Source organism: Phalacrocorax aristotelis, chromosome 3 (assembly GCF_949628215.1).
Source record: "Phalacrocorax aristotelis chromosome 3, bGulAri2.1, whole genome shotgun sequence".
NCBI lineage: Eukaryota > Metazoa > Chordata > Aves > Suliformes > Phalacrocoracidae > Phalacrocorax > Phalacrocorax aristotelis.
Genome location: NC_134278.1, coordinates 71,453,822 through 71,470,408, shown reverse-complemented (window position 1 = coordinate 71,470,408; position 16,587 = coordinate 71,453,822). Strand labels below are relative to the sequence as shown.

Sequence of the window (16,587 nt, the reverse complement as noted above, 5' to 3'; positions counted from 1 at the left end):
GCTACACGGTCATCTTTGGTATCAGAACTCCGAAATGTTTTCTTCTCATCCTGTGCTACCCTCTCTACCAGCCCAATTGAAATAATGTCATGGTTTGGATAAAAAGTGAAGGTATGTCTCTAGAAGTTCTCGGAAGAAAAATGCACATGCAGTGGGTTCCTAAAATTTTAATTTGCAGGTGTTTTGATTTGCCTCATAAATTTTATGAAGAACTCTTATCATAGACAATATAAAAGAAAAATACTGTGATATCTCAGGAAGTATGCTGACTTCAAATTGTTGTGTTTTTTAAATTTTCAAACAACAGACCATGTGTGTTATTCTGTGCTGGGAATTTCTAAATAATTTTAACAGAAAATAGTTATTTCTCTTTGAAAACAGAAATTAGGTTTGCTTACATATCTGATCTTACGACCTGGTGGGATTAGACTTAAAGAAAAATATCAAGACTTCATGACTAGGGGTATAAATATGTTTCTAAACCATTTCTAAGCATGTTAATTAGATTGCAAATAATACTACATTATGTAGGGCCAGTATGATTTGTTAATGGGAAGAGTGTTGCTCTGGCAAATAGCCAAAGTGCTTTTGAAGGTCAGATGTTGAGAGTGTTTGAAAGTGTTCAGAGACTGTTTTCTGATTATATAAAATAATACATTCAAAGAAAAGATTAATATTCTAAATGGTATATCAGGGCCAGTTTGCTGCTCTGACCTTGTCATTTTCTTTTTGCAGTTTTATATAACTGCTGTGTAATTAATTTGATTTGATTGAGAAAACAGATTAGACTCAAATACAGCAAGGCAAAATACGAGTTACAATTATTTTTAAATTTTGGGTGGCCTATCTGTCTTTTATATGATGGGTCTTTTTGTCAGTCCCTATATCCTTGATTTGCTATGCCGACAGCTTTATTGAAGCTGACAGTCTCAAACTCTTCAACTTTGCTTCCTGCAGTAATAAGGCACATGCTTGTAATGTATCTTCAGCTTAGCCTCAACTGCAAGCTCTGAGTGGGAGTAAAGCTTCAGGGACAGAGCAGATGCTTCACATGCATGAAGATGCTGCATCTATCTGCTGTCTTCATCTACTGCATCTCAAACAGAGCTCCCAAGAGGCAGAGTAACAGCTTCATAAATCAAGGGTTGCAGGTTCAGCTTTTCCTGCAGCCAATTAGGAATTCAGTGTACAGTTTGGGGTCCTTTGCTACGTGAGGAGTGAAAAAGCACAGAAATGCGGGGGAGGGTCAAGGACAAAGGAGTAGCTGAGATGACAAGATGATGGGCAATTATGAAGAGGAACTGAAAAAATTAATAATTTATAATCTTTAATAAAGGAGGATCCACTAATAATGTACAAATATTACAAAAATGGTCACGGTAGTTTGTAGTGGCAATTCTGTTGCCTTGATTACATGACTTGTGGTTAAGTGGAGAAATTCACAACAGGATTGGCTTAGCCATGAGCAATTGAAAGGATTTGGCATGTGAACTAGCAGAATTATGGTTTGGTTTGATTTTGGTTTTGGTTGTGTTCTTAATTGGGAGATCCATGTAGGAAAATCCTTCTCCATGTGGGATTTGTTGGTGTGTGACCTTAGTACCTTCACTCTTCTCAGTCTGTAATTCTTTCTATAAGATAGATTACACATATGCACACACATATGGTTCAACAGACACAGTTATTTTCCACAGCATTCTTAACCAGCTGAGTTCTTTTTCCTCATCTAAAAACTATAGGGAAAGCAGTAAATACATATTAATAAGTTTGACACATGCCATCAATCTTACACTTTGAGTAGAGGTTCAAATGCTGCCTTTGCAGAGTTTATTTTAAAATTACAAGCAATTACAACCAAGCTCATGCTTATCTGCAAAAGGTATTGGAGGGCTTACATGTGAAAAGCTTCCACAATTTCCAAAGTGGTTCCTGCTGTATTTCTCCATGCTTGTGGCTATTATATAAAGTCTGTGCAGCACAGTGGGCTTTACATGCCTGCTTCTTTTACCCTCATCTGCTCTTCTGTGGCTTATGCTGCATGTTCTCACAGCTAGGAATTTTTTCCCATCTCCTAAAATACTGCTAACAGTGTCTGGCGCTTTCCCTCTCTATGGAAAGTCATTCTGTGTATTGATATCTTAAATTCTATATGCGTTTGAAATATGTATCACAGCCTTTGTAGAATCTCCACCAGCACAGAGCTCTCCAGCTAAGCTCTTGGGACGGTCTTGTAATTTACAGCCTTTGCATCAGATGTTTCACTGGGCCATTTTTTCATCAAGACAAACTGCTAGTGCAGTGGAATACTCTTCTTCCTGGGGATACATAAAAGGAGATGCCCTTTTCTGTGAACTTCTAAAACGTGGCTCGGTAGTTGTGTCAAGAATAGCAGCATTGGTGTCCCCTGCCAGGCCAGTCATGAAGGGAAAGCATTCTGTCTCCTAGCAAAGACTAAGTGGAATGAAACAAAACCAGAACCTGTTCCTCCTTGTAAGAGAGGAGGATTCACTGCATGCATACACTGAAAAGACAGTGCCTAAATCATGCATGAACTTGTTATCATAATAACCAGGCACTCCCCAGGATTTAAAAGGGCAGAGTGGGGAATACTTCCCAAAATGTGTGCCTCAGTAAAGAGTCCGGGGGAGTTCTAACAAGGCAGGAGCCAAAGGCAAATAGTTGCTTGCATTATGGGGTAGGCTTACACTGCAGTGATTGATGACTTTGTGCCTGGCATGCCTCGGGTGATTGCGTTGGGTGACAGGAGCATTGATCATCCTGATTCAGCGGTGGCTCTTTGTTGTGTGGCATCCACCATAGCCTCAGTCGACACTGCTCTCCCATCATCTGTGCACAGGCGCTTTTGTTTTGTGATGAGAACAAGGAGGAGCACGTGTGGCTGGCAAGGCTTTGCCGCCTCGCACAGCCGTGCCCATCTGAAGGCATGCGGGAGTGCATGAACACCCACAGACCAGTGTGTGGTGGTGGTTGGTTAAATGGACTTTGTCTCAGAATTGTGACAGTTTCTGAGGGTACCTTGTATGGCTGCAAAAAATTATGTATTTGTCATTCGCTACCTGTATCATCACTCATTGCCCGACTGTATTTCTGCTGCTCTTTAGAAAGTATGTTGTCTTCTAGGGCGTATGCTGAAGTGGTGTTCTGTCTAAAGATTAGGATCCTTTACATTCTCTCTTTCCTTTTTCATGAATCAGTGCAATATTGGTGCTAAGGCAGGTGTTACTTCATGGCCATTTGATGAAATGGGTAGAACTTTTCCAGGGAAGAGATCTTCAGGCTCTCAGCTTACTTCTTGAAATCAGTGTTTTCCAGATGCTTGTAATATGACTTCTCAAACCATGTTCAAGCTCCATTTTCCATAACTCTCCCAAGGGGAGTAGGAGGAGCCAAACTCAACAGAGAGCAGTTCAGTTTGATGGAAAGTGTATTTGTGGCAGGAGCTTCAGCCAACTGGGTCTTTTAAAAGTGAACGTAAATGAAAGTCTGGCAGTGAGGTAGCCAGAGAGAAACATGGTTTAGATATGATGAAATTTATTTTAATCACTTAGGGTAATGCTGTGGGTACCATAAATTAATATACTCCTTGCAGTTGGGGAACTGTAGAAGAACGACCTTAAATGAAGATCCATCAGTGCTGCTGTTAATTATTCCTTCCATGCAACTCCAACTAAAAAACCGGTGAGGTTTTAATCTTGTAATTACCAGAAGGCTAATAATTCTTTGCCAAAGGCCATGATGATCACTTAAGTATGAGATAACGTAATTGCCTTACTCCTGTGCTATTAATTGTGCTCCATTTTAAAAACATGGTCATCTGTCTTATGAGCAAATGGTACTCTGTTACCTCAAAGGAAACGTGCAGTGAATGGTAAAAGGATGCAACCTAAAAGTCACAGTTCTTTTGCCTGAATTTTTCTAGTTAATATTGTAACAGAAGGAGGATAGAAAAGGGGGAACTGTATATTTGGTTAGTGTATTCAGCTATGCATTACAATTCATGTCAGGGGCCAACACTTAGCCTATGAGTTATGGGCCTTTACATGAGTATAGAACACAGGAGTTAAGAGAAAGTGGCTGGAAAACCCAACAGGCTTAGCAGAGGGACTCAGAGAAACACGTAGTCCATGAAGCCATATACAGCTCACTTGATTTCTATTAGAATTAATTGTTTGTGGTTTGTAAGATGTCTTCAGCTTTTTAATCTCTAGTAATAAATCTAAATAATAAGCTCATTACTAGTGAGGTGCGAGAAGATGTCAGATTTTACATTTGAAATATCAGAGTATGGTTTGACAAGGTGGCTAGGGATGAATGAAGAGTTTGCCATTGTTAAAATGCCTCCATTCTTTCCTCTGCTTCTGCTCGTCTGCTTTTGCTGCTTGTTTGAATACGTTCAGACACTTGTCTGGTCTCACTTCAGCTGATTAAAATCTAACCCAGTAGAAAAAAAAAAAGAATTTATTTTTTGTTGTGTGTTTTTCTGTTTGTTTGTTTTCCAGTTAGCAAATTCCAACAGTTTACCTTTCAAGTAGATCAGTGCCAAAACCTCCGTGAAATCTGGGCAGCAGGGAGGGAGGGAGCAGGGGAGAAAGGTGGGAGAATTAAGAGGGAACAGGAACTGCCCTTTCAGTAAGACAGGGTGCTCATTTGGTTCAGCCACAATGTAAAACCATGCCCTAAATTGGTGCTTTGTAGGCAGGAATCACTGCAGTTGCACTTCTGTGTATTTTCAAGAGGAGGAGGCAAGCAGAGCTGTGGAGATGTGCAGAACATGCTTTCTGTCACATAGTGCCACTACTGTCAGCTCCTGGAGTTTTCAGTTTGATTCCTGCCCTGAAATTTCAAATCCAACATGCGCAGCATACATATATAAGCAGGCCTGTAAAACACAAAAAGAGGAATTGTATCCTTAATTGTAAGAGAGTCAAGATTTAAGAGTTATCTTCAGCTGTCAGCCATGTAGTAAATAAAGTGAACTTTTTGCTAGTTTTTTGTCTATAGTCTGGTAATAATCTGTATTAGTCATTGTGCCTATTCGTTTAATGTATAGGATGCTCTTGGAAAGTTAACAGCAATTGGTATTTAAAGTGAGTAACTGTGAGAGATTATGCTGTAACCTTTAGTTTCTCATTTAAACCTGCTCTACATTTCAATGGTAAAATTAATCTTTTATGGAACAAGAAATGTTTCTGAGCAAAAGGTTGAAATAGCTTGTTATAGGGTCCCAAGCTCTTAGCTGAAGTGTGTTCCTGGGAGCTGAGCTCCCCATGCAGCCCTTGCTGCCAGGAGGCAGTGACAGTCAGCTGAGGCCTGAGACTCTCAGCTGGTGGAGACAAGTCTCCTTTGGAGGAAGGCAGCATGAATTGAACTGCTACTGTCATGGGGTATGATGGCAGGGTACTTGAACGTAAATCTTTGTTTTCAGCTGATGTATTTTGTTTGTGTGGCAAAGTCGAAAATTTCCCAGTTTTCTTTCCTCCAAAGAAATTTTATATTAGGAGAGGTCTCAGGTGCTAGTGTTAAGTATTGTGGCTTGGAGGGTATGCCAGTGGAACCAGAAACCAGGCATTTATAGTGTGTCTCTCCGGGGGTGTTTGTGCAGGTTGGCTGCTCTCTGTCTACGTTTGGAGAGACTTCCATGCAGACAGACTTGAGTGAATAGAAATCTACTGTTGAACATAACTTCATACCATCTGCTTTCTGAGAATAAAGTTTGTTTTGGTCAGGGCTTCTTGCAGAAGAAAACCCATTAATAGCTGTTAGAAGCATGATCCTTTTGGCTTAAGAAGCCAGGACTGTCATATCTGCTGCATGTCAGTCAGAAGCATGGATTCGTGGTCAACAGTCAGAAACCTCCAGCGCCCGCAACTCTGCAGAGCACATAGTGCCCTGTCATCTTTCTTTAGCAAAGGGTGAAAAGTACCTGTTACCTCCAATGAGGAGGTGAAAACTTTGGTAGCGGGTGCAAACTATTTTCTTCATGGTGTGAAAAATGTTCAGCCTTAATATATGCATGTGTGGTTTTCTGCTGGACTTTGTATCCAGCGGTGGTAGCAGAGTGTTCTGTGTCTGTCACATGCCATCTGAGAATGCGTCAGGAGAAAAATGAACAGGAAAACTCCCTCTGTTAGGAGAGATGAAGAAAAAAAAGTATCGGTTACGTTCCAAAATCAGTCATAATAATGGAGGTTCACATCAGATAAATTGCCAGAGTCAGAATGGACAAACATCTGGTTTATTCATCCCTAGCTATACTAACAAAAATATGATATCCTGTTAGATAAATCACTGATCATCCTAGTTTATCTTGGCGGTTGTGCACCTTGGTATTTTTCACTTGAACAGGAACATATCAGTACCTTACAGCTCTCATGCCTCCAGCTCCAGGTTCACAGTTCATGTGCTTCTGTGACTTTGAACTCTTCTTTTCCTGAGCTTACCAGCAGACAGCTGCACCAGAGCAGATATGTTTACAAACGGGGAGTAAATGGCAACTTGCAGCTCAGAGTTTCCATTTCCTTTTACACTGTTCAGGAATCCAGGCTCACAATTCATGTCCTAAAGCTTTGCCTCGTGTGCATGCGCATCTGACTTAGCCCTTTATGGTACAAATGTTTTATTTTGACATTCATTTGTTGATAGAAAGGGCTGACTAGGGAGAAGCTACTTTCACTAGAAATTAGCCTCAGTTTACCTGAAGTTCAATTGTAGGAGAAATATCTTTAAAAAAACATTCTAAGTATAACTTTCTGTAGAGCTTTTAAGCAGTATGTAAATGTGAGGCTAATGTGGAACCACTTTATGCAGCTACAGCAAGATAGATGTATTTTTAGGCAGAGAAAAATTACATTTTGTATTAAGCATGACGATGAAACCTGATTAGCTGCTTAAACCATGTCACTGACTATTTAAGCTATTGTCATGTGTAGGTGATAAAATATTCCCAGACGTGCTTGGCAAGGCAGTAATTCCATGAAGAGGTCATGGTAATTAAAAACAAGAAACAAAACCATTCAGAGTGATTTGTTCATTTGCCTGAACCTTGAAGTGGAATTAGAGACTTCAGTGACGGGTATCAATTGTTCTGACTTTACACAGCATAACAGACTTCTCATCGTTGCTGTTGCCTAATTCCACATTTATGAGCCTTTCCTTCCCCTTTTGTGCCTAATTTGGATATTTTTGGGTTTTCGCTCTAAGCAAAAACTGTGGTTATTGGTTATTTTGGTAGCTGAACTGAGTGAAGTAGATGTTATGTAAATGACCTGTAGAAAGACCTATAGTAATTACGTGTTGTGTTTTGGCTACTGTTGTTCTGAAACAAGATTTCCCGGTTTCCCTGATGGGTTAGAATGAGCTTAGTTTTTGGTCACCCTCACCCAGATCTTTTATGAGAAGAAATTATTTGAACTTACTGGAGCATTTTGATGCAGTTTACTTCTGATATATGTGTGTATATTAATTGCTAGATTTGACCTGTGGCCCACTATTAGCAGTAATGTAGTGGTTCATTACACTGCTGGTACATGACACTTCAATCTTCATCCAAATGTTCCTTATGATACTTGGGCTATAAAATTGAAGCATAAAATCAAACAGCAGAGTATTTGTAGAATTAGGTTTTGCACCTCATATGACCACACAGTGAGACGGTCCAGACAGCTGTACTCACTGAATATTGCACCCAGAAAATAATCTTTTAGTACTTCTCCAGAGTCTTGTCCAGTCTTGTCAGTGCAAGCGAGAAGGGGGATCTGGAATGCAAAGCAAGGCCTAGGACTGTGAAATCCCTGGTCTGAGTCGGCATATGTTGCCACGGGGTTGCATTCTCAGGCTGGAAGTGCAAATACCTGTATGTTTTCTACGAGTCCGCTGAAGGTGAATCATTTACCTCGTTACTTTCATTAGAACTGCTGTGTTTGTGGCCAGGAAATCGAAGCCAGGAGTTAACATCATGCTGGCATCATCAAGTCTATTACAAGCCCCCCACCTGCTTGCAGGGCAGCAGCCCAGATAGCAGGTTTTCACGGGGCTGGGAAATGGCTGCTTGGCAGGGGACAGGATGAAGAGGCTTTCAGGGAGGGGAGCTGAAGCTGGTAAAGACTCTGTGTAGGCAGGTAGTAGTGGTTGTGTCATAAACTCCTTCAGCGGAAGTACAGCGGACCACATCTGCTTAGGTAGATGTTTGTTCCCAAAATCTTTGTCAGTTTGCCTGTAATCTGTAATTGCCTTCTGTTGACAAACCATGTAAGAAAATGATTACCAAAATAAATTAACCCACATATTACTTTAAATTTCTCGTTACATTTAAAGCGATTAGCTGTTTTATCTCATCTCTAAATGTAGACTAGCTTGAAACTTCCTATGTAAAGTCTGTATTGGTTTTTCATTGATGCTTTCATTTGAAAGAAGGAAACAATCTGAAAGTAATTTTATTAAGTGTTTCAGCACAAAGATTTTAAAATATAATAGCTTGGCGTATTACTCTGTCTTCTCACTGTTCCTTGGAGGAAATAAAATGGAGTTAGCAACTTTCATCCAGGCAGCATTTCTACTACATCCTGTTTCCTTCCGCACACTAGAGAAAGCACTGACATTCCTTTCCCTTTCCTCTGCTTCAAATGAAGATATCCAATTCTCCGTCTTGTAGCATTCGCTCAGTGAACACCAGTCTTCTGTTAGCTTTTCAGATGTCCATACAGGATATGGTTGTTCAGGCAAATGTGCACTTTGCCTTCCATTCCAAAGGAAAGCATTACAAGGAATAGAGGAATATGCTCAGCTACCCAGATTAAGTGCCTGCCCCCCCACCCCCCCGCACAGCTTTCCTGGGCATTTGTCCTGACTGCTTAGACTGCCTGAAAGGTGTTGGGCCACCTCCCCGAGAGCCCTGAAGTGTTGTGTGTGCTGTTGCTGTGCTTGCTGCAAGGCTGAAATCTCTGCTTTTCTCTCACTGAAAGGTGGACTTGCAGTCCCTCTTTCTCTAAGGAAAACTGACCCTTGAAAAGGCTCGGCATGAAAAGGATTAACTCCCTGGAAACTTTGTTTGGAAACGTTAGGAGACTGCTATGTGTATATGCTGGCAATCTCCATAAGAGACAAATTATTTTCCCACCCTCTCAAGTACTTGGTAGTTTATCTGTTGTTTATATTAAAGATTGATTGTGGTTATATATTCCTGACTCAGAGTTCTCATTAATCACACTGTGCCACATAAGAGACTGGAGAAGAAGAATGGGGGTTACTGGAAAGCAGACATGTGATCCCTGGCTCTGCTTTTAACTTTTAGTATGATTTATCCTGACATTAGCTTTGTTCCTGTGAATTATTGTGTTTATGTAAACCTCTTCTTTTTTGGGGTTTGTTTTTTTGGGGTTTTGTTTTGTTTTGTTTCCATGTTTGGTATGTCTGTTTTTCTCAGGGCTGTTCAGAAAAAGATAATATACTTATTACAATGATTTTGGAGAACTTGCCATATTACTGTTTCAAGAGGTCCCTGCTCCCCCCCTGACATGCCCACCTCTTGTTTGCTAGCTCTTGTTTCCTCCCCCAGCCCCAGCAGCCATTTCCTCCCTCTGAGCAGAGCCACGCAGGCGATTGTTTCAGCCTGTGCAAAACGAAGGGGTGGAAAAGGACCCGTGGCGTGAGGACGAATGCACAAAGGCTGGAACTTCCTAAAGCACATCGGGTGCCAGCAGAAAGATACTTTCTCCCACAGCAGCAAAGCTGATCTGCACCTCCTCCTCCTCGACCCTGCTGAAGGTTTCCAGCCTTGAAATGTTCGATCAGCTGTTTTTGGTCCCCTTCTAAGCATGGGAGTCAAAACTGTTGGCAAAAGGGAGAGGAGGAAAAGGGAATTTACTTGTTTTTGCAAGCAGAATGGGGTTACGGGGACACATTACCAGCCCTGCCTGGAGCCAGGTTCAGGAGCCTCTGATGCAAACAATTTTCCCACCCTGACTTCTCTGGCTGAAAGTTCTTTCACATCTTCCAGAGGCACGCATTGATCCCAGCTCTTCAGTGTGTTCTGGTGGGAAATAGTTACATCAGCAAATTTTCAACCAACAGGAGATTTAATCCCTTGAATTTTTGAATTGCTGTGTGCTAGTGTTTGTCTAATAAAAAGAAATTATTTGGATTTTAAAAGGGGCAATCAAAATATTTTATATTTGACAAATCAGAGCAAATTAGCTCTGAAGAGACTGACATCATTAAATACAGATTATCTTCTCTTTTATTTGTAGCTCTGCTAAAAATACTTTGTCAGGCATATCCTAATTCCACACAATTTTTTTCACGAGTCGGATTAAATTAATGTCTGACTTCTTTGGTGCAAATTCCCATTACAGAATTCACTGTCTGAGAGTATCTTCAACATTGAGACATGACTGTAACTGCTGGTTTGTGTTTATAATTGAACACCTGCTCCACAAAGGCAAGAGATGATGAGGAGTTCTGCAAACCTAGGAGAATTTAGGTCCATTAATTATGATGAAAGCACATCTTCAGTGAAATCAAGGCAAGAGGAATAATGTAGGGAAGTCTTAGATCTGTAAGAATTTAAAACATTTTAAATAAATATAGTTACACAGAAATAGCTATTTTAGAGGACTGCATGTTTTTAAAAGACACTGATTCCAACTAATTTGGATTACTTGGGTTTTTTTCCCCCCCCATGTGACTACTTTTGATGACATATTGTACACATCAAGAATAAGAGAATTTATTTCTGAGTTGGGAATAGTTTTTTAATCAGACTCAGTAATGTAAATAGACCCCTGTTTGAAAGTTCATTCAAAACTGAGTACTGGTGTATGTTTAAGTGCAGTGTGTGCTAAAGCAGAAATATCCCCCAGTGTTCAACCGAAAGTATGTTTTATGTGTGGTTTTGTTTTGTTTTTTTAATGTTTAACAGTAACCGAAGCTGGCTTTGGTGCTGACATTGGGATGGAGAAATTCTTCAACATCAAATGCAGAGCCTCTGGCTTGGTTCCCAGTGTGGTTGTACTTGTTGCTACAGTGAGGGCTTTGAAGATGCATGGAGGTGGGCCAAATGTAAGTTTTTGCACCTTTCTTGGAAAATAAAATTGTTGCTAATATTTTAAATAAGTAAAATATCTTGGTTTAAGAAATATTGGGGGGAGCTTATGGAGCACTATTTAGCTATCGCTCCTGGGTTATCTCATTATATAGATGATACCTCCAAAGGTAGTGCAGGCACAAATGAAAGAAGATGGATGAAAGAGCTCTGAAGTACTACTACATCTTGCTAAGGCAGGGGAGTTTGTTTGCATGAAAAAAAAAAAAAGCTATAATCTGTATATCTATTCTTTCCCCTGCCTTTTGAAATGGCGTTTGTAAGTGCACTGGAGTAGTCACAGGCTGGGAAAGTTGGCGGCTGAGGAGGAATGAGAAGAGTTCAGGTTGCAGTATGTGAGTGGAAGTAAGGAACATTGTTAGTGAACGTTCTGAAATTTCTTTCACTGCAATAATGGGAACCCCTTCTGTCCTTTTAATCTGCTCAGGTTAATTCCCTCAGGGATGCTAAGGTAACAGATAAAATTGTGCAAGTGTTTTCCCAGTGTACTGAAAGTCACCAGTGTATCATTTTTTGCTATTTAAGCCATGAAGAGACTTGTACAGATTACTGATTATAGAAGTCTTCCTCAGTTATACAATCAGATGGGACTCTGCTAGCCAAGCAGACAAATACTTAACGCCTAGAAACACTTTCATCTGCCCAGCAGCAAAAAAGTGAGTGATGCTGCCAGGGAAACAGTCTCACTGGGTAAAAATACCAGAGCTGTTTCCACAGCCACAAAATTTTGAAATGCATGGTCTCCCTCACAGCTAACTGCCTCTTAGAGCTAAAGCTGACCTGTCCTTTTTTAGTCTTCCAGGTTGACATAATTATATAACTTTTTCCTCATTTTAGTCCACTTCTAATGCAAGTTTTCTTTATTTTTAATTATATTCCTCCATGCGTATCAAGGCAGGTATATTGTCATGTGTGTTGACATTCAGTCTAGCAAAAATAGAACTTAAATATGTCTTAATCACTGTCTCTATTTCTGTCTGATCTCTGTCTTTAGAAGTATAAAGCTTTCATTTGTTTACTTAATGCATCATAGAGACGTGTGGAGTACCAGATACTTTTACTGGGAGGTTAACTATAAAATGGACCAAGACCAATTCTTGAGACAAAAGTGACTAAGTCCAGTATCTGGCATCGATGTATGTGGTCCTTGAAGACTCAGTGTAGTATCCTGGTGATATTCTTTGTTTGTATACCTTTGTGCTTTCCAGCAAAGTAAATTACTTGCATGCAGTTCCTTGCCATGGGCAGTAATTACAGGACACCCAAAGATGATGTTCCTCTTCTAGTCATCTATGTTACTGTTACTCCTTCACCCAGTTGTTGGAGGTTGCTGTTGATTGTCTTTGCACTGCTGGTGCGTTGTTAAGCATGTAGAATGGGATCCGATTACCTCTTCTCTAATAAATCTTTTACAACTAGTTGCTGAGTCACTACCTGTATCTTGCTACCCACGTACAATAGGAAGTGTTGCTGTTCTCCATGTACCAGTGTAACTTGGAGTAAAACAGAAGCTGCAATCCAGCTATGATGTTGTGTGCAATGTATGTGCTGACTGGCGGTAGAGAAAGTAAGCAAAAGTGCACTTCTGACCATTTAGGATTATGACAAGTGTCAATCTGTGATGACTTTGGTTGTTTATTATTCCAGGTAACTGCTGGTGCTCCCTTGAAGAAAGAATACACAGAAGAGGTAGGAAAGCTATTACAAAACTTTAGGAGAAGTTTTGTTTAAAGGGAAAAAAGAATGTGGTAGATGGAGAATCGGAACTTCTCATTCCTCTGGCTGGATACTGTGCAGCCACAGGTTTGGCAATAGCATGTTCTTAACGCTGACTTTCAGTGAACATCTTTAACAGGCATTGCCAACAAGTAAAGCCATCTCATCCTCCCCCAGCAGCCTGGTGTTATCCCTCTTGTCTGTGCCCTGTGTGTGACTGCATGGTAGATTGTACTGAGGAACTGAGCTAGCTGAAAAATAACTTTTATTTCAGTGGTTTTTCCAGGACCACTAAGTTTTCAGACTGATCAGCTCCTCATTCCAGTCCATCATACAGGCATTTATGGCGGCACAAGAGCAGAGTGGTGCAGGGCTTAAAGACACTCCCTGAAATGAATGATAGCTTAACCTGTTCATTAAACAACGGGTTTAATCTGTTTGTCTTTATGTCTGGTGTTGGATGTCACTCTTCAAACAAGAGTGGGTTCTACAGGTTTGTTTTCTTTGTCTCTTTGCTGTAGACAAATTCTAGTCTTTTGCCTTTATCAGGCTAAGGATATGTGTGTTGCGATTAATGCAAGGCCTACAAAGTGTGAGGTAAAAGAGTAAATAAGGAAATCCAGTAATGTGCTTTTATCTGGGATATATGTGTATATAGAGATTAGAATATGCATCTAACACATCTGTATGTCAAACCCCACCCCACTATTGTAGTTTGTTTATAAACTTTGCAAACAAGAGACTAACAGCCCTTTCACAATTGTGACAGGCAACCAGTCATCAGCTGCACTGTCTTCTTGTGTCCCAGAAAAGAGCAATACATTAATGCATGAATTTTGGGCACTGCTTACTTAGTTAAAAATGTCTGTTGCTTATTAATTGAAATAAGAATTAATAAGATAAGTGCCAAAATATTTTTGTCTGGAAGCATTTCACTTGCCTGCAGCTGTCATGATCAGCACTGTTTATGTTCAGTTTCATGTATGGAAGATTCTTTGGCTGGAGAAGACTTGATGTATCTTACCATTTCCATTAATTTTTATTTAATTGCACAGAACCTCCAGCTGGTAGCTGATGGCTGCTGTAACCTACAGAAACAGATTCAAATTACTCAGCTCTTTGGAGTCCCTGTTGTGGTTGCTCTAAATGTCTTCAAGTAAGTCTACTCTTTCATTACTCTTGTGAGTAAATCCACAGTTCAAATTTTACACTTTTCTTGGTTTTTAAATCAATCAGTTTTGGCATGAAGAGAAGAAGCTATTAAAGAATTTCCTTTTTCCATCATGAATATAAAGACCTTTACATCCTTAGCTTGCCACTGAAAAATTATATACTGTTCTGGAAATATTAATCTTCCATGTTAATTAGCTATAACAATTTTTAAAAGTGTTCCTGAAACTTATAAATACATGTGCTGTATATAAGAGCATTATGTATATGGCACAATTTCTATTGACTTGCTTTACAACTGCTAATGGTAGAATAAGGCTAAGTATATAAGGTTATAAAGGAGAACAAATTAAACGGAATAATGAGATGGAACTCCTTGGTTGGCAGAACTGACTCTCCTGCTGAGGTTGATCTGGTGTGTAAGATTGCAAAACAGTCTGGAGCATTTGATGCTGTACCCTGCAGTCACTGGTCGGCTGGTGGTAGAGGAGCAGTAAAATTAGCTCAAGCTGTGGAAAAGGCAGCCAATCAGAAAAACAGTTTCAAATATCTCTACAGCTTGGAGGTAAGATTTTTTTTTTTTTTTAATGAATGCATTCTGCATCAGTGTTGGATTTAAAACAAGAACAACATTGCAACAAAGCTATCTAACTTACTTGGAAAGGGGCATGGCTTGGCTTAAAATCACAAAAGCTGGAGAGGACAAATCTGGCTTGTCTAATCAGAGAAGCAAGATACTTTCTAGTAATGCTTGTTATTTAGTACATTGAATGATGTATCTGGTACTTTCTTGTTTAACATAGAAATATATCTCTAGGTAGAACATTCATAAATTATTGTGGAAGACTTCTCCAGAAAGATCTCACAGTCGTGGTGGTTGTCCTGACAGTCAGCCAAAATGTAATATAGTTACTGTCTCACAGTCATGGTATTGCTTCAAGTTGTGGCTCCTTGAAGCGTTAACTCTCTGTTTGAGAAGGATGTTAGATGTAGCACATGCATGCTCATGCTACATATCTGCCAGCCAGGTCGGTCAGTGCAGAGAGAATGCGCTGCCTTTACCAGCACCCACTTACACACCCGCAGCCCTCAGATGAACATGAAGAGCACAGGTTGCCCAGTCTGTTCCTTCTCTCCTGCTGATCGGGACTTGAGTCTGCTAATACAATATGTCACACATGATATATGGGTCACTGCTGCTGTTGGCCTTAGATCCCCACTCTATCCAGGGGCAGCTCCCAGTACCCCTGCCCTGCTCCATTGTTGGCACCAGGGTCCATGAGCCCCTCAGGTTCATGGCTCACTCTAGCTGCTGGCACTCAGACATCTCTTCCTGCTCTCTAGTATTCATGCATATATATACATCTAGAGCAGAGAGCACACCCACACAGAAGGTAGTCAGAGATCAGATTTACTGAGGATGGAGGACAGACTGTGGTGCTCAAGCACAGAGCTCAGTCAGACCAGCTACTGACCAGACACCCTTACACTCAACCAGCCCCTTATTCCCCTTTTCCCTTCATTTTTCTGCACTTGTTCCTTTTCAACACACCTTGATTTCCCCATCTTTGATTCTTCCACTAAACATGCCCTAACAATCTTAACACTTTGCCACAATCCCCTTCAAAAATCCCATTGGCCCAAAATGCTCTTCTTCCTACACCCCATAATGAGTCCTGTGCTGCTGTACACAATTACTCCCTTTTGTTTACAAAGTTTTCTGATTAAAGAGTTTCCCCATTGACTTACCTTGGTGCATTTCACACCAAGGACAATGGTCTTCCCCTTGGATGGCCTTAGGAAACAGCCAATTCCGTGTGCTCTAATTTTCACTGATGAGGTTTTTCCACTGATTACATTACTAGGGTTCCTCCACCTATCATTGTTCCTCTGATCCTTGCTTGGGCTTTGTTCTTAATTTGCTTAGCCATTAGTCAGATAACCTAACAAAGGATAGTGTGGTCCAAGTTTCAATCCTTTGTCTGCCAGAGATGGTGACTCTTTCTATGTCTTGGAGACTTTTTTATTGTAGTCATCTGCAAGGTAGCATCACAGCACGGTGAGCTGTCAAGAGGAGCAGCTTGGAAGCAAGGACTGCTTGGGCCCCTGAAAGCACTATGCTGGAGTACCACCGTGCAGGCCGAACATTTTGGGGGATGTATTGCCAAGAAGGCTGTGCAAATAATTTCTGAGGACCTTCCTGACTATCCAAATGTAGGCAGGTTAAAATTTGGGCAGCAAAATAGACTTCTCTGGAACCAAGTAAGCCCTTGTCAAATTTCAAATCCTGTGCCCCAGTGCTACTTAAGTTTCTTTATAAAATGTTTGAATGCTGTTTTTTAACATCAGAACCTCAGCTTCATTCTTTTAAATGGGTGAAAGTTCCTGTTTTGATTCTTCACGCCAGAAAAAAGTTCAGCCTGGGGTAGATGTGCCCTACTGTTGTCTTTAACTTTCTCTCCTCCCTGATATGCACCTCGTACCTGTTGTACCCATTTTATTTCTTCTTTCCACCTCCCCCACTGTTTTCCCAAATGTCAGTAATCCAGCCAACTCCTATTAGTATTGACTACTGCCTTCAC

At 40.5% G+C, this 16,587-nt stretch overlaps 1 protein-coding gene across 4 annotated transcripts in view; it reads left to right on the top strand.

The window, feature by feature from the left end:
* The window catches only part of MTHFD1L (methylenetetrahydrofolate dehydrogenase (NADP+ dependent) 1 like), a 161,562-nt gene that overhangs the window by 80,612 nt on the left and 64,363 nt on the right, over nt 1–16,587 (top strand). For all 4 annotated transcript variants that reach the window (XM_075087939.1, XM_075087940.1, XM_075087942.1 and 1 more), the window contains 4 exons: nt 10,937–11,076; nt 12,767–12,808; nt 13,891–13,991; nt 14,393–14,570. In XM_075087939.1, the coding sequence (XP_074944040.1) occupies nt 10,937–11,076; nt 12,767–12,808; nt 13,891–13,991; nt 14,393–14,570 (461 nt within the window). The remainder of the gene's footprint in view (nt 1–10,936; nt 11,077–12,766; nt 12,809–13,890; nt 13,992–14,392; nt 14,571–16,587) is intronic.